Consider the following 27702-nt stretch of genomic DNA (forward strand, 5'->3'; position numbering starts at 1 on the left):
TCTAAAATGGCCTTGCAAACCACCCAGCTCACAGGCAATTAGGGATGGGTAATAAATGTGGGCCTCGCATTAATATTCAGATTCCAATAATTAAATAATGTTCTGAAGATGTTTACTGTGGGCTACAGAAGGGCGTTTGTATTTTTTTTAATGTGTACATGGCAGAAGGATACAATCTAAGTACATATCGGATTAGACCTGCATCACAGAATCCAAAGTTACAGCACAGGAGACTATTTGGCCCAAAGAGGATGTGCCAGCTCACTGCAAGTGTAATCTAGGTGGTCTCATGTATCCCCGCTTCTTCCCTCAGCCTGGATTTTTCTTCTTTCAAAATATAATCAAGTTGCAAACTTTTAAACCGCTTCCTCTCCTGCAATACTTTCCAGATCCTAACCGTTCACGACATTAAAAAATCCTCATCACTTTTGGTTCTTTTGCCAATCACCTTTATGTTCTGTTTCTAGACCATTCTGTCAATGAGAAGTTTTTCCACTGTCAGAGGTTGTGTTGGTTTTTACACCTCCTATAAAAAAAGATGCAGAATTGTATATGTAGCTGTGCATGAGAGTTAGAATTCAATGTTTACCTGTTCTCATCCCAGTGAGAGCATTTACTGAAAATAGTAACTATTCAGCTGCTGTATTAAAAATCTCAATTTATGGGCCAGTATATTCATGCTTTTTTATTTTTAAACACTACAAACCCTATAAGCAAAGCTACAAAGCAAAATGTTGATTTTAAAGCTTCACTACATCATCCAAGACAGTTTTCACCATTTTATTTTGCACTTAATTTACTCAGGCACAGTAGTGTAGCAGTTAGCGTAATGCTATGACAGTGCCTGCGACCTGGGTTCAATTCCCGCCGCTGTCTGTAAGGAGTTTGTACGTTCTCCCCATGTCTGCATGGGTTTCCTCTGGGCGCTCCGGTTTCCTCCCACATCCCAAAGACGTACAGGTTAAGAAGTTATGGGCATGCTATGTTGGTGCTGGAAGCATGGCAACACTTGCGGGCTGCCCCCAGAACATTCTACGCAAAGATGCATTTCACTGTGTGTTTCGATGTACATGTGACTAATAAAGGAATCTTATAACAACTCTGGTGGACTCACATGAACTAAGTCAGAAGTACACCTAAATGATTGATTAAGTTTCTGTGGTTTGACAGGTTACGTCAGAAGACATTACTTATTGTGCACTAGGCCTGGTGAAAATTTTTTTAATGTGCATCTGTTATAATTCTAAATTGTACAATGTAAAGACCACAAGACACTGATAGCTATGTGCTGTCATTCATCAACCAAGTCATTTCTTCCTTATCTCTATTTGCTAAAGGCTTCCAAACCTAATGAAAGGTTAGGCAAATTGTTGCCTGGTCTTTGCCAATGGTTCTGAGTTCTGCTAATAACAGGGTCAGGTCAAACACAACATCCTGCTTTGATTTTTCCTGGTATTACAGTAATATAATCTTGGGATTCCTTTACCATGTTAGTCAGAACACAGCGGAAGACAGATAGAGTGGAGGAATCATGCGTTCATTCTCTCCTCTTCCCCAATAACCTTGTACTGAACAATAATTGTCAGAAGTTCACTGCTTCCATATTTTAAAAGAAACTAAATCTGCTTTCAACATTAAAGATTATCCATCCAGGAAGATGCATCCATCAGCATAGAATTCTTCACATCTGTTCTATGTTTGTAGTAGATGCAGTCAGATAAGTGGTTAGAAGGAAATCCCTGATACGAGTTGAGTGGATTATACAATGAACAGAAGACATAAAAATTGGACCACAGCCAATAATGTATGCAATGAAAGATTGGTAGTTTTTTTTTTACATTCAAGGTATTATATTATACTTTACTTTATAAATTGTACTTTTACGGAAGACCTCAGCAGGTCAAGTAGCGTAAGTGGAGGCAAAAAGTGTAAGCTGACATTTTAGGTTGAGACCCTGCGTTAGAGAGGGAAGAGGAAAGGTTATCAGTATGAGGGTGGGAGGGAGTGGGATAGAGGCTGGTTGGTGATAGGTGGACCCAGATGGGGAGGGGACGTTGGACACATGGAACTGGGTGGGGTGTGGGGAGTGAGAGTTTGGTAGGTGATAGATGGAACTGAATGAGGATGGGATGATGGACAGATGGAATCAAGCGGGGCAAGATAGGTAGAACCAGATGGGGAAGGGATGATGGGCAGATGGAAACAGGTGGGGGGGGGGGGGGGGGGGGGGGGGCGGGAGAAGGGAGAGGCGACCAAAGAGAGAAGAAAACTAGGTGGACAGGTTTGTGTACTTGGAAGGAGAACAGTGGGGGGTTGAGTTAGCCGACATTGGAAAATTCACAGTACAAACCACTGGGTTGTAAATTACCCAAGCAGAATATGAGATGTTGTTCTTCCAACTTACACGACCTCCATGTAGCAATGGAGAAAGCTAATATCACACAGGTTGGCATGGGAGTGGGAAGCAGAGTTAAAATTACATGCATGGAAAAATTGCAATTATCAGGGAAATAGGAAAGAAAAATAGAGAAGAGAGAGAGAGAGAAAGAGAGAGAGAGAGAAATATAGACAGAGAGGAAGTGGACTATAAAAAATGAGATTAGAAGGAAAAGAACAAGACATTGTTTAACACAATGAAGGGATAATATAGTTAAGAGAGTTGGACTAATTCATTGTACAAACACGTATAACTGTTATATTGCAACACCAGATTACATAGCCATGCCCCACATTCAAGTTTCCTGCATCTCAGGCAAATATATGATTTGTTCATTGATGGCATATGGGCATCAATTTCAAGGACAATATTTATTGCCAACCTCTAATTACTCGTGAAAAGGTCCTGGAGAGCTGCTTTCTTGACCCCCCTGTAGTTATAGAGGTGAATATATTCCCACAGAAAAGTTGACAGCTGTTATTCCTGTTTTAATAAAATGCTGTTATAATGATTTTGTGTTGCTGTTTGAAATCCTGCCCATGTAGTTGGGCAAAACAAAACAAGTTGCCTCCTCAATCAAATTGTGTTGGGGTATCTGAGGCTCAATCCATATTACTTAAAAATCCTCAAAGTAAAAGAAAAAATTCAACTTTTAAAAACAAAAAGGGTAATCCTTTTCTTAACTTCTTCTACTGCATGTAACTTTATTCTTAAACCTACTTATTGGTTCTGTATTCAAGTTGCTTTTAAAACTTAATACTTTTTGTACTTGTTTTTCCACAGCACAGACAATGAACCAACTTACTTGCACATAAAGTACTACACAAGTCAAGGGTGCCAACAATGGTATTGCAGAACAATGAATACATTAGAATCATTTTTTTTGAATATACTAGGAGCATGGAAAAGCCTAATTCATCTGTGGATAATGGATTTTTAAAAATGATACAAATGCATTTTCCAGCACGTTGATCAATGCAAGGAAGGTATTTCTGTAAGATGACTAGTAAATGCCATTAAGCCTGCTTATCAGAGATCTCCACCTGATGGTTCAGTTTATGAATGCATTTTGAACCGAGATACAGAAATGAGCATCAGTTTGGATTGCTGCTCTGTAATGAGTTAATGTTTGTTTTTATTAAGTGCAGGAGTAGCCTAGGTACAATTTATCACAGTACCCTTACACTGTTTTTCATCTTTTAACCTTGTATGTGGTAAATGGTGACTGGAAAGGGCATTGTTGAAGACAGAATCAAGCTTGAGCTATGATAACTATGATTAAAATCACCTACCAATACTCACCAGTCTCACACATGGAACTTGAATTTTGCTTCTGCTGTATCTACAATGCTTAGCAATTTAGTACTAACTGCACAGAAGCAACTTTTCTATGTTTTGCATTGTACCCTCATTTATGTACAATCTGGTTTTGATGTTTTCATGCTCCAGGAAAAATCCAGATTTCTAGCAAGGAGCAGAAATGCAGGGATGGCTTAAACCATGGTAATAAGTTTCATAATTTGGTAAAGTTTTAAACCAGGCATTTTCTGCTGTGTTTTGTATTGAGGGAAAAGTGTGTTAATATCCAGGCAATGTGAGGAACAGACCTTGTTGGGGGATGATAGTAACATTAGCATCTAGCTTCAAAAATTGAAATCAATGGAATCAGATAAATAAATGAAAGAAATAAACAAGCATTGGTGAAATGTCCAAAAGAGCAGAATGAAGCTCATGAAGGAAATGCAGAAACTTTAATGTAGGAAAGATTCAGTCGACTGGTTTCTGGGATTATAGTTTTCCTGTGAGAGTACATAGAACAGTACAGCACAGGAACAGACCCTTCGGCCCACGATGCCAAATTAAGCTAATCCCCTCTGCCTATACAATATCCATTCCCTGCATGTTCACGTGCCTGTCTAAATGCCTCTTAAATGTCACTCTCATATATGCTTCCACCAGCCGCCCTGAAAAGTGTTCCAGGCAGCTACCACTTTCTGCGCAAAACAAAACCTGCCTCGCATATCTCCTTTAAACTTCGCTCCTCTCACCTTAAACCCCTGTCTTCTCGTATTTGACACTTCCACCTGGGGGTTGGGGGGGAAGATTCTGACTATCTACCCTACCTACGCCTCTCAATTTTATAAATTTCAATCAGATCTCCCTTCAGTCTCCGACACGCTAGAGAAAACAACCCAAGTTTGTCCAACTTCTTCTTATAGATAATGCATTCTAATCCAGGCAGTATTTTGGTAAACCTCTTCTGCTCCCTCTCCAAAGCCTCCACATTCTTACTGTAATGTGGTAACCAGAACTGCACACAATACTCCAAATGTGGCCTAACCAAAGTTTTATACGGCTGCAACAGGATGGAGATAACTTCGAGTGAATAGTACTGATTAGTTTAGTGATACTAAAGTGCAGTGCTCATTTTATTAGGATGAAGAATTGCTTCTGATTTAAAAATAGGATAAATGTTAATGGCAGGTTGATGGGCTGAAGGACCTGTTTACATGCTCTCCCTCTCCACGACTCTGTGCACAGCTCTCCTTTATACCCAGATTGCATTTATCAGACTGCACGAGCTATTTGGCAAAAACACCACATCCATGTTGACCTTCTTGGACCCACCACATCCATGTTGACCTTCTTGGACCCACCACATCCATGTTGACCCTCTTGCCCATCTACACTAATCCTATTTGCCCGCACTAGGTATACATCCTATTTAAGTGCCTGTCTAAATGTCTCTTAAACCTAGTGATTGCATCTGACTCCACCACATCCTCTGGCAGTGAGTTCCAGATATCAACTATTCTCTGCAAAAAAAAACTTTGCCCTCAAATCCCCTTTAAAACTCCTGTCATCTTTAACCTATGCCCTCTTGTTTTTGATATCCCTACTATGGGGAAAAAAAAGATTCTGACTATCTACCCTATTTATGCCTCTTATAATTTTTATATCTCTATCAGGTCAACTTCCTTTACTCCAGGGAAAAGAAACTCAGTCTATCTAATCTGTCCCCATAACTGAAGTTCTCCAATTCAGGCAATATCAAGGTGAATCTCCTCTGCAATCTATCGAGTGCAACCATATTCTTCCTACACTGTGGCATCTAGAACTGCACACAATATTCCAAGTGCAATCTAACCATGTTTTGTAAAGTTACAGCACAACGTCCCAACTTTTATATTTTATGCCCTGACCTATGAAGGCAAGCATGCCATATGCCTTCTTCATCACCCTATCTACCCATGTAGCCACTTTCAAAGAACAGTGGATTTAAACCACAAGGTTCGTCTATTGATCAACACTTCTTTGTGCCTGACCATTTATTGTATATGTCCGACCTTTGTTTGACTTCCCAAAATGCATCACCTTGCACTTGCTGGAATTAAATTCCATCCATCAGTGCTCATCCCAGTCTCCCAACATTATAAATGTAGACTTATTTTAGTACAACATACATCCTGCAACAATTTGCAAACACCAAGTTCTAAATACAGTACTTAAATTATAGAGATTATAACCTTTCAAAGCTGCCAAATATGAGAGGCGACAGTAGTCTAATACTAAACAAGAAGATCAAAGGCATCTAAAATAAGAGTGACTTAAGAACCTAGGGCTTTTTGCACTGTGGAGATGGCTCAGAAGAGATACCACTTAAGTATTCAAAATTATTAAGGGTAAACTGATATGAGTAAGTTAAGGATAAAAGGTAAATTGAACTCTCTTCTAACATTGGCAGAAACATATGGATAAGGGTTCAGCTTAGGAGGGGGATACTTTACAGATAGTAAAGTTACTTTATATGGTCGGTGGTGAATGTGTGGCACAAATGATCAGGGAGGCATAGAATGTGGTAGAACACAAGGGAAAATTGAGTAGACATTTGTGGGAATATGCAATTTAGGGATATTTATGTTTGGAATCAGTACTCTCTTCTATTCTTATACCAAAAATAATAATAGACTACGATCTCTTGTGCTGAGGAGCATGGCTAAATACTATAACCAAAATGATATGCAGCATATATCAGAGATGCTTTATGCAAGTCAGGTCACATCAGTACTAACATACTATTATTATGACTATGAACATGATGCACAGCACAGGAGAATAGACCAGTCTGTTGTGATGTGAGTACAGTGTTTCTAATATTTACCTGCTTTACTTCAGTGTTGAGGATTACTTCAATGTTGTCATCCATCTTCAGTACTCAGTCAAACCTGGAACAAGAATATCCCAGCCATTAGAACTGAAAGCTCCATTTTGTCAGCATATCCCATAAACAGAAGCAATATTATGCCCAACAAGTTTCTCAAAAGTAGATGAGCCATATAGAAGGCTGCATGGCTTGGTTGTCGGCTTGTTCAATTGGTTGATCCGAGACACAATTGTAGTCAGCATGTCACAACTGGTCTCAATATCCCGATTTTAGAGAGTAGAAATGTTAGCTTAAGATCTTGATAAACTGGGATTTCTGTTCATGGTCAAATAGCTTTTCATCACTCACTATCAAAGCTCTCCCAAGAAGAATCACTACTTAGTAATAGAATTAGTACAGTAGTGCTCTCCTCTTGTATGGCACCTGGAGAAGAAAAAAATGGCAACAAAACAAAATAGATGAAGTGGAAAACAATACAGAGTAAGGGGAGCCAAGTCAGAAACCAGCCTTGTTCCAACTGAATGGCTGGCAATGCTTCACTGGGTTAATGGCCTACAGTTGTACTATACTCTCTGCTCTTTGGTTGTTATCCTTCAACAGAAAATGGAAAATCCAAAAGAAGTCAATCCTTTGAACTGATCAACGGGGTGAGAGTTTATTTAACGAATAAATGTTCAAGTTGCATTACAGCTGGGACAATTTTGACTAAGAACACACATAAGCGATCTTGCATGTACATTATAACAGTGACCACTTTTCAAATACCGGATGCAAGTGCTTTGAAACCCTCAGAAAGGAAAGTGAAAGACACTTTGTAAATGCAAATCCTTCTCATCACAAAATTCTTTATTTGTAGCACATTCATGAATTTATTTGGGATAGCTTGTAGAACCAAGAGTCAGTTGAACTAGTTCATTGATGGCTCTATGCGTAACTAACTGACCCACAATTTCAAATGAATCCATTTATTGGTATTGGTTTATTATTGTCACTTGTACCGAGGTACAGTGAAAAACTTGTCCTACAAACCAATCTTACAGGTCAATTCATTACACAGTGCAGTTACATCAAGTTAGTATAGAGTGCATTGATGTAGTACAGGTAAAAAAAATAACAGTACAGAGTAAAGTGTCACAGCTACAGAGGAAGTGCAGTGCAATAAGGTGCAAGGTCACAACAAGGTAGATCGTGAGGTCATAGGTCTAGTCCATCTCATTGTATAAGGGAACTGTTCAATAGTCTTATCACAGTGGGGTAGAAGCTGTCCTTAAGTCTGGTGGTACGTGCCCTTAGGCACCTGTATCTTCTACCCGATGGAAGAGGAGAGAAGAGAGAATGTCCTGGGTGGGTGGGGTCTTTGATTATGCTGGCTGCTTCACCAAGACAACAAGAGGTAAAGACAGAGTCCAAGTAGGGGAGACTGGTGTCCATGATGCGCTGGGCTGTGTCCACAACTCTCTGCAGCTTCTTGCGGTCTTGGGCAGAGCAGTTGCCATACCAAGCCGTGATACATCCTGATATGATTTAATGAGGGCTTGAAAGGCTGTTAATGAATTGCCCTGGAATCACTTCAAAGTCATATTAAATTTTAAAAAAATATCTGTTTCCAACTATTTTTATGAAACCTTAATACACATTAAGGGACACATTTAGGTGCAGTAGGGCAGTTAATGCTGTATAGTTAGTTGTGTGCATGTTGGATGCTTAGGCTTTTTCTATTGCACACCAAGTTGACAAAAGTATGATCTGATACTGTTGAAGCAAAGGAAACAAGGCATTTGGGAGCTGAATGAACAGGAACGTAATGTTTGCCTTCTTAATCGAATTGAAAGATTGTGAAAGAACTGTAAATTTAAGCAGATGAATTCAATACCAATTAGCTTCAAAAGGAGAAATAAATACTGGTTAAAGAAGTTTTTTTTATTTTACATTTCAACTCTCAGGCAACAACTAAAATGAGGAATAAGATTCCATACTTGCAACAGTTAATTTTCAAAGCCTGGGATACTGATCGGAAGTCATTAACACATACTGCATTACTAAAACAGTTTTTTTAGACCAGAATGAACCGTCTGTGGCAAGTTTAATTTATACCTACCATGCAAATACAACAATTTCACACCATTAAGACAGATGGCAAGATACTATCCTGATGAAGCTGATGGAAGATTTGCACAACTCAGTTGCCAACTTTTGGATATTTGCATTTACGTACTCATTTGCCCCCTGTCTACTGCAAAGGTTGCTGCAATAAAATTAGCTGTTTTATTCAGTGCAATAAATTGATGCTGCTGAAGAATGCAGCCTATTGTAAAGTGAATAGATTATGTGATTCCTCTCTACAGCATAGAGAATGGGAAGTTTGTTCGAATTTCCTCTCTTATTTTGAAGCTCAACAGTGCCTCAATATGGTGAGATCAAGCCCTATTGTCATCTAGGATCACAGAGAGATACAGCATGGAAACAGGTCTTTTGACTCACAAGAATCCACGCAAACCACCAACCTTCAGTATCGACATATTCTCTTTCTTTTCTCTCACTAAGTAGTAGCACATTCTCCTCCCCTTTCATATTTCTTCAGCATTCTCGAGGTTCTTAAAGCCCAAGTGCAGTATAATCTTTTCAATGCTTCTTGATTTATCCCAGCCTCTCCAATCTTTCATCCATGGTGATATCTATAAGCCTCATCTTTCTGCAATGATCTCATATGCTAAAAATAAGCAAAATTTTCCTGCACTGCTATTGAGGCTGCATAGGTCACGCTCCAAATCATTTGCTGCTGCTCCCTTCTCCAATCCTTAAATATGAGCACATTGAGTTGAGCTGCATTTACTTTATACACAGGACCTCTGTTGTTAACTAGGGGAGTATAGATTTGAATGAAAGCTTGGCATAGGAACAAGAAAGCATTAAATGGATACATTTACATCGACCTTACTTTACTATTTTTTTTAAAAAGGTGTTAAAAGTGCTTTGCATCACCCTAACAAAGTTTTCTTTTTAAAAAGTCCCATAAAGAATGTCACCTTCAACTGTGAGGTTCCCAGAATGGATTGCTAGGCTTGGAAAACAAAAGACTACAGATGCTGGAATCTGGAGCAACAAACAATCTGCTGGAGGAACTCAGCGGGTCAAGCAACATTGATTGTTAGGCTTTCCTGTGTAATGCCATGTTGTGTCAGTTTTAATATGTGTAACTGTATTGATGAGTAGCAAGATCTAGCAACCAGCAATTGGTCACATACATGTCCCTTCAAGGGCAACCAACACATTACAATTGACACTCTTCCAGTGCCTGCAGAGTGATGCTGCTCCCAGAATGAGTGCTATAATGTTGAGAGAGGGAATGGGAAATCCTTCCAAGGGCTCCAGAGAGATCCAAGGAGTAACACTGCAGATGTCTATAAATGCCTGCATTTTGGGAAGACTGCAATGCTCGTAAATCTCAATACCCATTCTCCTGAGAGTTGAAAGAATGGTAGATGAAGTCTCCTTTCCTTGAGTAAAGCATTTGGGTGACCTCTGTAATGCAGTGAGCTACATCTGTAAGTTGTGGCAAAGATCATCAGCAGCAGCCTACAGAAAAGAGTGACCGCAATGTTTAACTTCCATAAGCAAAGTGGTCCAGGTACACGTGTGAGAATATATACAGCGTCAGAGCTTAATAACAGCCATCTTGGTGAGGGATAACATGTATAGATAGTGCTTCTCTGAGAATTCTAGCACAGCTCCCTGTCCTGTAACTATGGGTGGATAAGGTCTTGGTAATGGCCTCTTCTGTGCCTTGTACTACATGGCCCTCATGGTTGTTTGTGATGTCTGATGTCTATGATCCAACCCAATGCCACCAGCAAGAGATTGGATATAGAACAATCCCCACTGGAGGTCAATTTGAAGTGCACAAAGAGAGAGGGAGGCTCAGTCTTGTGCGAGAGATATGTAGAGCAAGGATTGAGGCTGATGAGAGCTATGGATGGAGCAACCGAGGAAAGAATGAAAGTCGAGTGTTGGCCCTTTAAAATAGGACAGTTTCAAGACTATTTTCAATTGCACAGCACAATCTTTTGACATTGTAAAAAATAATTTCCTGACTGCTATTTTCTGATCCTTTTTCTATTTTTGACAGGAGGTGTTAGGCAGGGAATTCCGGGGAAAGTTGAGGAAATTATGTTATACATCCAATCTCAGATGATGGGTAATTTGGAGGAGAATATTGCTTCATTTGTTCTTCTTGCTGTGGTGGTACACATTCATGGTCTCATACCTTGAATTTACTAGATCTTTTTCCATGAGGCATTTGACTCCAAAGATTTTCTCAGCTGATAAGATCTGCCACATCCTAACAATACTTTCAACACTTCAAACTCAAGGTCAATTCACTTAACCAGTTCAAATTCAACGTCCAACAATATATCCCACAGTTCAAATGTTCCTGAATTTCAGTAATACATAATTTAGATCAGGTCCAAAAGTGTGCCAGTTCCCAACATCACATGTTCAAGATTCAAAATCACCCTGGCCAAACAATCTTCGAGTCCTGAAACCCAACCTTCAATTATCAGAGTCCTGGTGCTAATACTACACTTATTGTTTCAAGTTCTGGGTGACCAGAACTCAATTATTCTCATTAATACAAATCTTACAGGTATTAAGATCCTCAAAATACATTTATTTGATTCAAGCTCTAAAGTGTACCTTATGAATACACTCACTGGTTTAAACTTTATCAGGTTCAGAAGTCAACAATTTACTCACCAATTCAAACTCTATACAAAGCAAAATTTAGTAATGTACTCACTAGCTCAAATCCCAGTAGATGTTGAGCATCCACAACAGTCAGTAATTCACAGGTCAGACATGTAGAAACAGTACCAATATATTCGCTTAGTTAGATTCCGGAGAATTATCCTCAGTTCATTCCCACCAGATTCCAAACACCAATAAAATCTTCATTCTTTCAAATTCATGGTGAAATTGCAGGTAGTTGAATCAAAATCCGCAACTATACAAACACTGATGTCCTACAAAGGGGAAAAGTTGCAAGACCTGCTTGAATCATGCAGCAGGTCAACAATTTGCTAGGTAGGAAAGGCACGATCTATTGATATGCTCAAGTTCTGTATATTCTTCGAAGATATAGAACCTAATAAAAATGTTATATTCTCAGATACTTACAGAATTTTAAATGAAGTGAAGAACTAAAGAATAGATTCCAATGTGCAGGACTGGAGATTTTCAATCTGTAACAAAATCAATTGAATGTACAGAATAGCAGAATAACCAGACTGGTGTAATAGCAAGGCTTATATACACTACTTGGTCCAAAGGAAGTAGAATAACATACATCAAGAACAAAGCCCTCCACTGTACTAAATTACAAGACTGAAACCACATAAACACAAGTTCACTGCTTGCATTGCTTTAAATAGAAGCACTTGAATTCAAATCAAAATCCAGAACTTCTACCAAGCATGCACTTAAAATAAATGCCTAATTGGAACTTTAGAAAGTAAATTTTTAATTAGGTAGAGATCAAACAGTTATAATGCCTGGCTTTTAGTCTTTTTAAATAGTACACTCAAAGGTTTCCTAACCACAACTCGTAATCTCATGCAAAAATTCTCTCTCCTTCCTCTTATATTCCACCAGTACAGCCCATTTCTAAATGTGATCTACAGATGCTGACTCCATATCAGGACAATAAATTGGTGTCCATGTAAATAACTACGGACCAGGAAGAGACAATGCTCATCTTCAATCTATGTTGAGTCAGATAACCACAGCTAAGCTTTTGGGATGTTATCATTGACTTAACTGCCCATGGGCTGGAAAAGTGGAAAAAAAAGCAGACAAGATTCCTGCTCCTGATCACCATTTAGAAGCTCCCGCTGAAGAGTGTGTGTAGACTGTGTGTGATGCCAGCTGATCGGGCTTGGTTGAAATGCTAACAATCAAGCCTCAAATATGAAAGATGACGAGCTAGGCAAGGTACTGGAGAACAGTTGACACATCAAGAGCAACGGTTCTTTTAAACAGCATTAGGAAAAGATAAAACTATCAATCAATTATACTGGGAATTTTTTTTTATTATTTGAAAAGATAAGTAAAACAGTTGCCTTGAAAATAATCTGCTTAAATAGGGAACTGTAAAGAAATGCAGAGGAAATGAAATTCACTGTTCTGCAGTAACCTTGTGTCTGCTGTTGGTCTAAGCTCTGACTCAGTTGAATCTAAGTTTGAAGTTTATTTTTGTTGCATTCAGATTCCTGATAAATATAAGCTTAGGTCAGGAAATGTTCCACAGGATTTTGATAAAAATATACAATTTGTGAATACTTCCACTAGCAAAAAAAAGGCTTCAATCATTCATTCAGACAGAATCTACAGCTAAATTTAAATAAATATAGAGCTCTGCATGGCTGGCAACATGAGAAGAAAGAAAATGATAAACCACAAGCAAAATGCTGTTTGTCATCCAGACCCTGAGACTAAGTTACAGCTTTTTGTTTAATCTGCTAGACTTTTTCCACTATTTAAAATGTATGTCAGAAATGGTTGGGGTGTGAGGGGAGGAGAAACATGAAACCACAGAAATGACTGTTTATTGCAAAATTGTTTTATGTAAGATTATTACGTAATTGAAACAGCTTCAGGAAAAGATAAAACTATCATGCAATTCACATTGGGGATATTTTTTTTAAGGTGAAGGATTGATAAGAATTTGGCACATTTTATTACAGATACTTTCCAAGGTGATTGTGCATCAGCAATGTGTTGTCTGGGTTGAACCTACTGACATGATCAGCACAAACATAGTTATGTAACAATGCTTTTTTATACTGTAGATGTGTCAGCAGGCATGGCATATGTAGTGCAAGTTTCAGCGAAGCAAATCAGAATTTGAAGGGGTCACAGACTCTTGTCCGGAGTTCAATAACCTCAGCATTCAAATCTTGGAATCATTCAGCTGAACTTGTCCACACTGACTACGGGGTATCCTTTTGTATTAATTCCGTCACCAGCACTTGGTCCATAACTCTCTATGCCTGATTAATGTAAGTGGTCATCTAGATACTTCTTAAATGTTGTCAGTGACCCAGCTTCCTTTGGTGTCCGGAACTACACACGTACTCCAGCTGAGGTCTGACCAAGATTTTATAAAATTGGAGCAGAAGTCGGGCAGCATTGTCAACAACAGCGCGTTCCTTCCCAATGAGCTTAACGCATTCTATGCGCATTTTGAACAGAAGGGGATTGGTATGTCACCGCCCACCCCAACAGCCTCCGATGAACTTGAACCCACGGTCACCATTGAGGACGCAAGATCAGTCTTCCAGAGAGTGAACCCACAGAAAGCATTTGTCCTCAGATCCTGTGCAGATCAGCTGGTGGGGGCATTTGCAGACATTTTTAACCTCTCCCTGCTTCAAGCTGAGGTTCCCATCTGCTTTAAGAAGACCACTATCATCCCGGTAACCAAGAAAAACAAGGTAACATGCCTTAATGATTACCGACTGGTGGCTCTGACATCTACCATCATGAAGTGCTTTGACATGCTGGTCATGGCACGCATTAACTCCAGCCTCCCGGAAAACCTTAACCCACTGCAATTCGCCTACCGTCGAAACACGTCTACGGCGGGTGCCATCTTCCTGGCCCTACAGTCATCTCTGAAGCATCTAGACAATAAAGGCACCTATGTTAGACTATACTGTTTATTGACTACAGCTCCCACTTCAATACTATAATTCCAAGCAAACTCATCACCAAACTCCAAGACCTGGGATTCAACAACTCCCTCTGCAACTGGATCCTTGACTTCTTGACCAACAGACTGCAATCAGTGAGGATAGGCAGCAACACCGGCACGATTATTCTCAATGCTGATGCCCCACAAGGCTGCATCCTCAGCCCCCTACTCTACTCCCTATATACTCATGATTGTGTGGCCAGATTCTGCTCTAACTCCATCTACAAGTTTGTAGATGATACCACCGTAGTGGGCCGTATCTCAAATAATGATGAGTCGGAGTACAGGAAGGAGATAGAGAGCTTAGTGGCGTGGTGTCATGACAACAACCTTTCCCTCAATGTCAGCAAAACAAAAGAGTTGGTCATTGACTTCAGGAAGGGGGGTAGTGCACATGCACCTGTCTATATCAATGGTGCTGAGGTCAAGAGGGTTGAGAGCTTCAAGTTCCTGGGAGTGAACATCACCAACAGCCTGTCCTGGTCCAACCACGTAGATGCCATGGCCAAGAAAGCTTACCAGTGCCTCTACTTCCTCAGGAGTCTAAAGAAATTTGGCACATCCCTCTTGACACTCACTAACTTTTAGCGATGTACCACAGAAAGCATCCTATCTGGATGTATCATGGCTTAGTATCGCAACTGCTCTACCCAGGATTGCAAGAAACTGCAGAGAGTTGTGGACACAGCTCAGCACATCACAGAAACCAGCTTCCCCTCCATGGACTCTGTCTATACCTGTCACTGCCTCGGTAAAGCAGCCCGCATAATCAAAGGCCCCACCCACCCAGGACATTCTCTCTTCTCCCCTTTTGCATCAGGCAGAAGATACAAAAGCCTGAAAGCACGTACCACCAGGCTCAAGGACAACTTCTATCCCGCTGTTATAAGACTATTGAACGGTTCCCTAGTACGATAAAATGGACTCTTGACCTCACAATCTACCTCGTTATGATCTTGCACCTTATTGTCTACCTGCACTGCACTTTCTCTGCAGCTGTTACACTTCACTCTGCATTCCATATTGTTTTACCTTGTATTACCTCAATGCACTGTGTAATGAATTCATCTGTACGAACAGTATGCAAGACAAGTTTTTCACTGTCCTCGGTACAAGTGACAATAATAAACCAATTCCAATCACCCTACTTCTATATTTAGTGCCCGTACTAATAAAGGCTAGTATTCGATATGCCTTCCTAACCACATTATCTACCTGTGTTGTCACCTTCAAGGATGTATTGATTTGTACTCCAAGGTTCCTCTGTTCCTCAATACTCCCATTCAAATGTTAATATTCTGCATTTTTGTAATCATAAAAGTCAAAATTCATTACATTTCCAGGAGGTTTACCACTATTGTAAGATCATAGCATGTGGAATTATACTGCACTTAGTAGAAAAAAACAGTATAAGATATCTACTGAACCTGATCTCATACATTATAACTTCCAAATGATCAACCTAACTTGCAAATTACAGTAACAAATCCAAGGCCCACTGCTCCCTTTTTAAGTTCCTTTGGTTTGACTTCCACATTGGCCTTGGAATCCTAGTCAAAGTTATAATACCCGGTCTAACATTTCCCTTTTTTGTCTTAAACATCTGCATGGATGACCACATTTCCTTTTCCAACATCTCTCCTCCATGGTCCACCTCAATGAAACTGATCTCATTGGGCTCAAACCCAATGTCCTAATGCATCCAGCAAACTTCTGACAATTATTTCTCCTCCTTTTTCCTGCAAGACCATCTACAGTGTCCCAAAATTATACCCTTTGTGTAGAATTAGTGGTATATAAAATGGTCTTCCTTTATCAGCAAAGCTGACCATACGACTGAGTTCAACTATTGAAATCAACGCTATGTGAAACTAGTTCAAAATGAGAAAGGTCATGCTGCGGCTACGTTGCCAGACTAGTAAATCAGATGGTTAGACTAAAACGCCAGATAACAGTTCAAATCTTGCACGCCAGTTTAATAATTTGAATTCAATTTTATTAATCTGTAAATAAAGAGCCGGTATCATTGAAACTGACTATGAGGCTTAAAGATTGTGGCAAACTCAGTTGCTTCACGATGATCTTCCAGGTAATGAAATCTGGATCTGGCCTGTAGGTTGCTTCTGTCCCACACTAACTTGACTAACTTTCAAGTGCCCCTGCAAACTACTCATTTACCTGATTCCATCAAGGGAAATTCAAAGCAGCAGTTAAGCACCATTACCTAAAGTCACATACCAGCATTGCCATATACTGAGAGTGGAGGACCCTTTTGGTCATGCAAGATATCAGGCAATAACATTTTTCCAAACTAAAGGCTATAAAGAAATTAAAGCTATAAATATTCATACAATGCAATCCCAGAAAGTGCCACGTTCATAATAAACAATTCATACAAGTTATGAAACTTCATTTTGCCTAGATCAAGCCTTAGGTGGAACATTTACTAGAACATAAACATACCACATCCAATGTGAGTGAGAAAAAAACTCAGGAAGTGCACAGTATAGTGTGAAAAAAACATTAAACTCAGATAGAGTCTATATTGCTGGGTGAATAGTAGCATGTCGGATGTATCAGTAACATTTGCAGAACACTGCACTTTAAATGTCTGATTGTCAAAAGGAGGTTGGTTGTGGTGGGGATGAGAATGTGGTTGGTGACTATGGAGGGCAGTAATTAGCTCTTTTGGCATGGGTTAAGAGAATATTAGGATGATGAATCAGTGCTTTCCACGCTTAACACAGCTTGAAAGAAGGCACAGGATGTATGGTAGGCAAGGGTCCAAGGATGGTTCAGATTTCTGGCCAATCTGACAGAATCTTTAAGGACATGATTTTCAGATTGAGCCTACAGAACATTCTGAGGGAAGCAAAGGCTTCCATTAAATGTTCCAGTTAAAACCTCCTTGAATTGACCTTACCTCACCAATCTACTTGTTGTAAAAGTATCTGTTCAAGACTGTATTGGTAGAAGTTACCAACACACCATTCTTGTGGAAGTTATGTCTTATCCCCACACCGAGAACACTTTCCATCATGGTAAATGAGATAAACTCCACAAATCTAACAGCCCAAGGCTGGGCATCCATGAGGTGCTGCAGGCAAGATCTGTACTCAATCACAATCTGTATTCTGTGATAGGTAGCAAATAAACATCCACACTCTTAGTGACGTAAAACTCAGCTAGTGACTTCAAAAGGCTGGAAATGAAATGTTTGCAACTATTAACTCTCAGATACACTGAGCGAATGATCCATCTTGGAATTCCCATCTTCCTTCCCAGCACAGAAGCCAGTCTTTGGTCAAATCAAGGTGATATTAAAAATAAAGACCATAGCAGAGGGAAGGTTTACGAGCTCCCAAAAATATCCCAGCTGTAGTGTTGCAGACCTGTGTTCCTCAACTAACTGTGCTTTTTAGCTAAGTTACTTCATTCCAGCTTTTACACCTGCATCCATTGCCTGAAACAGTACCAATCCGATCAATTAGCACCCCTTCAGTCTGCTGAAACTCATCAGCAAAAATGATGGAAAGTATCTGCTGGGTTCTGCTGGGGCTTCTCAGTCCTAAACCCCCTCGGAGTTGGTCCAAACATAGACAATAAGTAAAAAAAAAAAGAGTCCAGAGGTGAGGTCAGAATTTGACTTCAAGGACCCTTGACTTCAAGACAAATTTAACTGAGCATGGCATGAAGCGTGTCCAGGCAAATTTGAAGCCAATGGGATTCAGGAAAATGCTTCCAACATCAGGAGTGACACGAAGCAAAAAAAGGTGTGACCATTGGAGACCAATTATCTCAGTCAAAAGACATTGCTGTTGAAGTTCTCTGATGCAGTGTTCTATGCCCAGACATCTTCAACTGTTTAATCAATAACCTTTCTTCCACTGCAATATGTTGGAATGTTCTGCAATGCAGAGTTCCATTCAATGAGTGCTTGTATTTTGTAGCACCTTTAACAATAATGAAATATCCACATCATACTAAAGCAACATTTGTCAGCAGGCCACATATGATATTAGAGGAGATGACCAAAAGCTTAGTCAAAGATGTAGGTTTTAGGCAATGATCTAAGAGAAATAAGAGGTAGAGAGGAAAGAGGAGTTCCAGAGTGTAGGTTTTGGCAGTAGAAGCACTGTTGTCAAAGGTGGAGCAATTATGTTTGTGCATGATCAAGAACTCAGAGCTAGAAGAACACAGATATTCAAGAGGTTTAAAGGCTGGGAGAGATTCCTAATGTGTGAAATAAAGGCATAGAGCACTTTGAAAATAAGGCTGAGGATTTTAGGTGTGATGTATTGCTTACCCAGGATCCAATATAGATTAGTCAGTACAGAGGTGATAACTGAATTTAATATGGTGCGCGTTAAGACGAGCAATAGTGTTGGTCATAGAGTCATACAGCATCAATGTTCTAGACAAGATGTTAATGAAGGCCAGAGCAAGGGAACCTGGCTAGAAATCGATAATACTCAAGTTAAGAAGTTAAGAAAAATATGGATAAGGGTTTCCGCAGGAGCTGAGTCAGGTGGTGCTACAGAGGTAGAAATGGTCAGTCCTAATGATGGCATGGATATGTGGCCCAAAATGTATCTGAAGATCAAAAATGACACCAAAGTTGAAAACAGTTATCTAAGTGTCGCCACTCTTCCAGCGCCAACATACCTGCAGAACAGCACAGTAAACGTAAAGCCTCTGGAGGGACTACAGTGATTTTGGACAGTGGTTAAACACAACTCTCTGCAAGGTAATTTAAGAATTATGGGAGCCTTTTCTTATTTGCTAACATATCACAAAGGAATGAATAAAATCTAGGTTATGTACATAAATCTCTGAACTAGGGTTTGGAATACAGCCTTGAGTACTCTGGCTGATCCCAAAACTAACATATGTACTCCAGAAGGAAGTTAATGCTCTCAGAAGAGATGGAGAAAACTGTTGAAGAAATAATTACCAGTGTCCCACTCTCAGGTATTCATGAGTATTAGCACCTTTACCTTTAATCCCTTAGGTGCTAAACTCTGGGATTTCCCCCAAAATCTTTCTTTATGTTTAGTGGATACTCTGATAGGCCTGAAAGTAAACAAATGGAAACCATTGGCAGGTCTTGTTGCCAGGTCTTCTATCCTTATTTTGGTTATAGGTGGGGAAATTGCATTGATAGATCACAATACATACAAAAGTGAAGTTGCTTTGAAATTTTCTTGCACAATTTTTTTTTAATTTAATCATTTGCAAGATGTGCACATCACTGGCAATATTACCCCAAACAATAAACCATATTGCTGGGTCTAGAATTACATTTAGGGCAAAGCAGATGGCATTTCCTTGCCTGACGGATGTTACTGAACCAGACAGATTTGTATAACAACAAGGTAGTACCATGGCTATGGCTACAGAGTCTAATTTTTTCCCTCAGTTACAGATTTATTTTATTATTTTACTTTATATTCTCCCACTAACATGGTAGGATTTGAAGACACAACAGACTGCAGACTCCGGAATCTGGAGCAACACACAAAGCACTGGAGGAACTCAGCAAGTCAGGCAGTATTTATGGAGGGAAATGGACAGTCGAAATTTTGTGTCAAGACTGAAGTCTGAAGTCCAGATGAAGGGTTTGACCCATGATGTCGGCCAGAGAGCGCAAGGAACAAGTGTGTGTGTGTGTGTGTGTGTGTGTGTGTGTGTGTGTGTGTGTGTTGACCTGGATGCTAGGTAACGAAGGTATTGTCTCTGCAGACATGAGCCTGAAGTGCCCGAAGCAATGGTCGACATGGACAAAGGGTCAACCCAGGTAGGGGCGGAGAGAAGTGACCAGGGTATAAAAGACTGAGCACACCGGTGGTGAGGTCTCTTGGATTTGGACTCACCACAGGTTAGGCCGCAACTGACGCTGTGGACTGAATGGAACAGGGCGCTGCAGTTAAACGGGCTCAGGCATGCTTCCGAGATAAGTACCACATTGTAACTTAGCAATGAAGTGTGTTGTGTGCAGCACTGTGTGTGCAAGGCTTATATCTATCCGACCCGCAAACAATTCTGCTTAACTTTGGCACAACAACCTGAAATGTTGACTGTCCATTTCCCTCCATAGATGTGCCTGACCTGTTGAGTTCCTCCAGTGCTTTGTGGGTTTAACATAGAACATTACAGCACAGTACAGGCCCTTCAGCCCACAATGTTGTGCCGACATTTTATCCCGCTCTAAGATCTATCTAACCCTTTCCTCCCACATAGCCCTCCATTTTTCTATCATTCATTTGGCTATCTAAGAGTCTCTTAAATGTCCCAACTGTATCTGCCTCCACCACCTCTGCCAGAAGTGCGTTCCAAGCACCCACCACTCTCTGTGTAAAGAACTTGCCTCTGACATCCCTCCAATACCTTCCTCCAATCACCTTAAAATCATGCCCCCTTCTGTGAGCTATTTTCACCCTGGGAAAAAGTCTCTGACTGTCCACTCGATCTATGCCTCTTATCATCTTGTACACCTGTCATCCTCCTTCTCTGCAAAGAGAAAAGCCTGAGGTCACTCAACCAATCCTCATAAAACATGCTCTCCGATCCAGGCAGCATCCTGGTAAATCTCCTCTGCACCCTCTCTAAAGCTTCCACATCCTTCCTATAATGAGGAGACCAGAACTGAACACAATACTCCAAGTGTGGTCTAACCAGAGTTTTCTAGAGCTGCAGTATTACCTCGCGGCTCTTGAACTCAATACCCTGACTAATGAAGGGCAACACACCATACGCCTTCTTAACAACCCTATCGACCTGCACGGCAACCTTGAGGGATCTATGGATGTGGACCCCAAGATCCCTCTGTTCTGCCACACTGCCATTAACCTTGTATTCTGCCTTCAAATTTGATCTTCCAAAGTGTATCACTTTACACTTTTCTGGGTTGAACTCCATCTGCCACTTATTAGCCCAGCTCTGCATCCTGTCAATGTCCTGTTATAACCTACAGCAACCTTTCCTAATGTTTTTCAGAAGTTCCAGCACATCCTCTTTCCTCATGTCGACATGCCCTAACATATCCGCCTGTTGTACACCATCCTCACAAACGTCAAGGTGTCTCTCTCTGGTGAATACTGAAGCAAAGTATTCATTAAGGACCTCCCCTACCTCTTCCAACTCCAGGCACACATTTCCTCTTTTATCCTTGATCGGTCCTACCCTCACTCTAGTTGTCATCCTCCTATTCTTCACATACGTGTAGAACGCCTTGGAGTTTTTCTTCATCCTACTCGCCAAGGCCTCCTCATGCCCCCTTCTAGCTCTCCTAAGTCCAACCTCAAGCTCCTTCATGGCTACCTCGTAACTCTCCAGAGCCCTGTCTGGTCCATGCTTTCTAAACCTTAGGTAAACTTCTTTCTTCCTCTTGACTAAATGTTCTATGTCTCTTGTCAACCATAGTTCATTCACTCTAACATCCTTATCCTGCCTCAATGGCATAAACCTATCCAGAACCCCATGCAAGTACTCTTTAAACAACCTCCACATTTCTGTTGTGCACTTCCCCAAGAACATCTGTTCCCAATTTACGCTCCCAAGTTCCTGCCTAATAGCATCATAATTTCCCCCTCCCCCAATTAAATACTTTCCCATATCGTCTGCTCCTATCCCTCTCCAAGGCTATGGTAAAGGCCAAGGAGTTATGGTCACTGTCTCCAAAATGCTCTCCCACCAAGAGATCTGAAACCTGATCAGGCTCATTGGCTAGTACCAGGTCCAGTATGGCCTCTCCTCTCATCAGCCTGTCCACATACTGTGTCAGGAATCCTTCCTGGACACACCTAATAAACTCAACCCCATCTATCCCCTTTACACGAAGGAGGTGCCAATCAATATTAGGGAAATTGAAATCATCCATGAAAACAACCCTGTTATTTTTGCACCTCTCCAAAATCTGTCTCCTGATCTGCTCCTCAGTGTCTCTGCTGCTATTGGTGGGGTCTGTAGAATACTCAAAATAGAGTGATCACTCCCTTCCTGTTTCTGACTTACACCCATACTGACTCAGTGGATGATCCGTCCAGGACGTCCTCCCTTTCTACAGCTGTGATACTGTCCTCGATCAGCAAAGCCACTCCCCCACCTCTTTTACTTGTGTCCCTGTCCCTTTTGAAACATCTAAACCCCAGAATATCCAGCAGCCATTCCTGCCCTTGTGACAGCCAAGTCTCTGCAATGGCCACCACGTACTTACCCATGCTCTAAGTTCACCAGTCTTGTTCCTGATACTTATATTAAGGTACACACACTTCAGCCCATTCAACTGACTGCAATTTTGCCCTTTCAACTGCCTATCCTTCCTCAGTCTTTCTACATGCTGTATCTACTTGTACACTAAATGCACCAACCTCTGACCTATCACTCAGGTTCCCATCCTCCTGCCGAACTAGTTTAAGCCCTCCCCAACAGCTCTTGCAAACCTGCCTGCAAGAACATTGGTTCCCCCCCCCAGTTCAGGAGTGTTGCTGGTGGGATTTGAAATTGCATCTCTGAATCACTGGTTTGGGACCCTGCCTGCTTGTCTGGTTACTCTATCACTATGCTACAGTACTAACACAACAAAATGGCACAGAATTAATACAAGACCGCTGTTATTTACTTTGATAGAAGTGATAGTTTTTGATAGTGAAGGTAGTTATCATAGATTACAGGGGAATCTTGATCAGTTAGGGAAGTGGGCCAAGGAATGGCAAATGGATTTCAATACAGACAAGTGTGAGGTGATGCATTTTGGAAAATCAAACCAGCATAGGACTTATACTATGAATGGTAGGGGACTAGGGAGTGTGATGGAACAGAGGGACCTAGAAGTACAAGTGCATAGTTTGTTGAAAGTGGCATCACAGGTTGACAGGGTGGTGAAAAAGTCATTTAGCATGCTGGCCTTCATCAGTCATTGAGTGTAGGAGTTGGGACATAATGTTGCAGTTGTACAAGTTGTTGGTGAGGCCGGTCTTGGAGTATATGTACAGTTTTGGTCATCCTGTTATAGGAAAGATGTCGTTAACCTGAAAAGAGTGCAGTAAAGATTTACGAGGATGTTGCCAGGACTAGAGGGCTTGAGTTATAGGGAGAGGTTGGCCAGGCTCGGTCTCTATTTCTTGGAACATAGGAGAATGAGGGGGCGCCCTTACAGAAGTGTTAAAAATGAGAGTCATAGATAAGGTGGACAGTAACAGTCTTTTCCCCAGGGTAGGGGAGTCTAAAGCTAGGAGGCATGGGTTTAGGGTGAGAGGGGAAAAATTTAAAAGGGACCTGAGGGGCAACTTTTCACGCAAAGGGTGGTAAGTATATGGAATGAGCTGTCAGAGGAAGTGTTTGAGGCAGGTACAATGGTATCATTTAAGAAGCATTTGGATAGGTACATGGAGAGACAGGGCTTGGAGAGATATGGGCCGAATGCAGGAAATTGGGACTTGCTGGGTGGGCACCATGGTCAGCATGGGCTGCTTGGGCTGAAGGGCCTGTATCCATGCTGTATTGTTCTATGACTCTATGAATATCCACCAAAAGTATTACTAACAAAAACTTCCCTGTCATGAAGTAACAGAAGCACACTGGGGAAAAGGACTACTGGAATCAGTCTGGAAAGTTCTCTATGACCTACTGAAAATTTAAACCATTATTCCACAGTTCAAGATAGCATTGAACACCCTATGATCCTAGTGATGGCACCACCAAAACCCACAATCCCCCAAATCATGGACACAGCCAGAAAGTACATGGGACCGTGAGCTTCATGTTACCTTCTAATCATACACTATTCTGACTTGGAAATATTGCCACTTCTTTCATTGTTATTGGATCCAAAGTCCCCAAATCCCCACCTAACAACATCACAGGAGCATCTTCTGCAGGGAACTACTGCAGTTCAGTGACTAATCCACACTCTTTAAGGGTGAGTAGGATGGGTAATAAACAAAAGTTTTACTTGCTCTGCCTACATTCTGAAAATTATTTAAATAAAAATTCTTTCTAATTATAATTTCCATGACCAAAATTTCCTTTATGTCCACAGCATAAAAATGATTGAGGAAACATCTTCTTCAAATATCCCATAACCAATTTTTACTGCACCCAAACTGTAAACTCCTATGTCTCGATCACTCCATGTACGGAAACAAACTTCCTGATTTTAGTCCCGAGTTTGCCTTTTACCAGTTAGAAGTTAAGTGAGCCTGCCGAATGGTGTCAGCAGGTGCACTTAAATTTGGTTTCAATTCTACACACCGTGGTCACACCAGGTGAGAAACTGGATGAATGATCCTTGCAAATCCTCAACCATTTATACTTGGACAAAGTTTTTAAAAATCCTCTAAAGGCGACCCCAGAAAGTTATTTTTTTAAATAAAGGGACTGACAGATCGCAGTGTGTGACTCCCACCCCCACCGAGAAGCCGGTGCACAAGGGACCGCCACCAACACAGAATACCGCACTCACTCCCGATCCAGCCGCCAGCGCCGCTCCCCATCAACGCACAGGCGCAACCGGGCGAGTACGCCGGCAGTCCCTGCCATCTGCTCCAATCACAGCACCGATGGCTCCAGAACTACACCTCCCAGAACGCAGTGCGCACAACCCAGCGGCAGTGCGGGTTAAAGCCACTAGGTGAGGCAGAGAGTCGCCAATGGACAGTATGATAGAGCTGGACTGGTGGGTGTGGGGTTTAATTGGAAAATATTAGTGTGGGACAGGCCACCGTGAGGTTAAGTGGGGGCAGGACTAATGGGCGCATAATAGTGTTGGGCAGGACAATGTGGGGCTTAATGGGAATATAATTGTATAGGATATAGATCATTGTGAAGTTTAGAGTCGCAGCTGAAGGGGGTCTTTGAAGCATTCCTCCCAGTGGGTGTTGACTGGCTCTCTGTCCTGAATAGGTTAGACAGACCATGTCATCCACATGCCTGACATGGAACATAGAACAGTACAGCACAAGAATAAGGCTCTTTGGCCCATGATGTCTGTGCCAACATTGATGCCAAATTAAACTAATCCCACCTGTCTGCACATGGACGATATTCCTCCATTCCCAGCTTTCTCATATGTATGTCCGAATGTCTCTTAACCGATGCTTGCACCACTTTCCTTGGCAGCTCGTTCTGGGCATCCACCATACTCTGTGTAAAGAAAGCTTGCCTCCTTTAAATTTTCCCTCTCTCACCTTAAGGCTATACCCTCCAGTATTTCATGTTTCCACCACGGGAAAAGCACTCTATCTACCCTGTTTATGCCTCACGTAGTTTTATATTTTTTCCATCAGGTCACTTCAGAGAGAACAATCCAAGTTTGTACAACCTCTCCTAGCAAATACTCTCTAATCCAGGCAACCTCCTGGTGAACTTCTTCTGCACCCCCTTCCAGGGCCTCCACATCCTTCCTGTAATGTAGCAACAAAACTGCACACAATATTCCAAATGTGGCTGAACCAAAGTTTTATACAGTTGCAACATGATTTCTCAACTTTCATACTCAACACCCCAACTGATGAAGGCAAATATGTCGTATGCCTTCTTTACCACCCTATCTATTTGTGTTGGCTCTTTCAGGAAACTATGGACTTGCATCCCAAGATCCCTTTGTCTATCAATGCTCCTAGGATCCTGCTATTCACTGTGTACTTTCCTCTTGCATTTGACCTCCCAAAGTGCAACACCTCACACTTGTCCTGATTAAACTCCATCTGCCATTTCTCTGCTCATATTTCTAACTGGTCTTTATCCTGCTGAATCCTTTGACAATGTTCCTCATTATCCACATCCTTTTTTTTGACACAAGACCCCCAAATAAGACACTCTATTCTGAGCTCAATCATACAAAGAGAATACCCAGGTGGACAAAGGTTTAAGGATTTGTCAAAGCCTCCTTCTGAAAGCTTAACATTTCCATTGTCTCTGAGGAATCTCTGGCCCATGATTGCTCTAAGTGGATCCGGATGGTGTTGAGAACCATCTTAGCTTTTTCAGGAGTCGTCTCTCTGCAAAAGCAGACATTGATGCTGAAATATACTATTGCCTTCAATGAGCGAGCCTTTGGCCGATCAAGGAAAAGTGAGTTTGAAAATCAAGGTCTATGGAAGAGATTCCCTACCCTCCTGTATATGTCTGACACCTGGGCTATTCACATCAGGCACCTCAAGGCACTAAAAAAGTTCCTCCAACAATGACTCTCCAAAATGCTCCAACAAGAAGGATGTGCACCAACATCAACATCCTATCCCAGGCCAAAATCACCAGCATTGAGACCCTAAATAAACCCAGTCAGATCTGTTGGGTAGGACAAATTATTTGCATCCCTGACACTACTAGACTGCCAAGACAGACACTCTACTCTGGGGTCTGTTGTAGCAAGAGATTATCAGGTGGAAAGAGGAAATGATTCAAAGGTGTGCTCGAAGACTCTGAGAAAATGCAATATCCCGACAGACTCTTGATCTCAGAAGGAGCATTCAGGATGGTAATGAGAACCTCAAGGCCGCGAATCAGGAGCTTATGACCCTGTGTAAGTGGCAGAAGGAGTAGACTACCTCAAAAGCTACCCACCAACCTGCCCTCTCATCTACCACCTGCCTTGCCAGTGGAAGAGTCTGAAGTTTCCACATTGACCTCATTAGTCATTTCATATTCCACAAAATTGCCCTGGAATTAATTCATCCTCGATCCTAAAGGAAAGGACTGTTTAATAAGAAGTGTGTGCCCAGCTGCCTTGGAGCAAGACCTTGCTCTGTCACTGAAGGCCAGTATGCAAAAACAATACACAATTGGGAAGGCAAATAGTATATTAGCCTTTATAATGAGAGGGTTTGATTACAAGAGTAAGGGAGTCTTCATGCAATTGCGTAGCACCTGGTGGGCCATACCTGGAGCACTGCAAACAGTTTTGGTCTCCTCAACTAAAAAAGGATATGCTTTCATAGAGGGTGTGCATTGAAAATTTACTAACTAAAGAGAGTATGACTTTGATGTGTTTTGCTTCACTGCAGCCACTGATGGCTTGGTACAATAGCCTTCAAGACTGGAGAGCCATATATCATACAGCAGAGAGCAAAGGAGGATGAAAGCAATGGTTCAAAGACTATATTCACAGAGGGTGTTCAGCCTTCTCCAATGGCAACTGAAGGATCTGGCTATCCTTACAAACAAAATGAAAAGAAGTTAACAGATGGGCATGGTAAGCAATGGGTAAGGAAAATGGTTGTAATTGCATAGTGCACCATACCTGGAACATTGCACACACTTTTGGTTTTTGTACCTATGTTACGTGTGGCATCAGTTACATTGGTTGGGAATAATCTGAGCTGTTTGAAGGATCTATCAGGTGGCCAACTG

At 41.2% G+C, this 27702-nt stretch overlaps 1 protein-coding gene across 4 annotated transcripts in view; it reads right to left on the minus strand.

Moving 5' to 3' along the window:
- Window positions 1-25026, minus strand: part of LOC127577921 (cytosolic 5'-nucleotidase 1A) — a 42295-nt gene extending 17269 nt beyond the window's left edge. For 2 of the 4 annotated variants that reach the window (XM_052029599.1, XM_052029602.1), the window contains exons 1-3: window positions 24815-24841; window positions 11778-11842; window positions 6600-6663 (exon numbers count right to left, since the gene is read on the minus strand). In XM_052029599.1, coding sequence (XP_051885559.1) covers window positions 6600-6644 — 45 coding nt within the window. In that variant the 5' untranslated portion in view covers window positions 6645-6663; window positions 11778-11842; window positions 24815-24841. Of the gene's footprint in view, window positions 1-6599; window positions 6664-11400; window positions 11420-11777; window positions 11843-24814 lie in introns of those variants that run through there. The other 2 variants (XM_052029600.1, XM_052029601.1) reach the window with 2 other exon arrangements.
- Between the last annotated feature and the right edge of the window lie 2676 nt (window positions 25027-27702).

The sequence above is a fragment of the Pristis pectinata genome, chromosome 14, assembly GCF_009764475.1.
Source record: "Pristis pectinata isolate sPriPec2 chromosome 14, sPriPec2.1.pri, whole genome shotgun sequence".
Classification (NCBI taxonomy): domain Eukaryota; kingdom Metazoa; phylum Chordata; class Chondrichthyes; order Rhinopristiformes; family Pristidae; genus Pristis; species Pristis pectinata.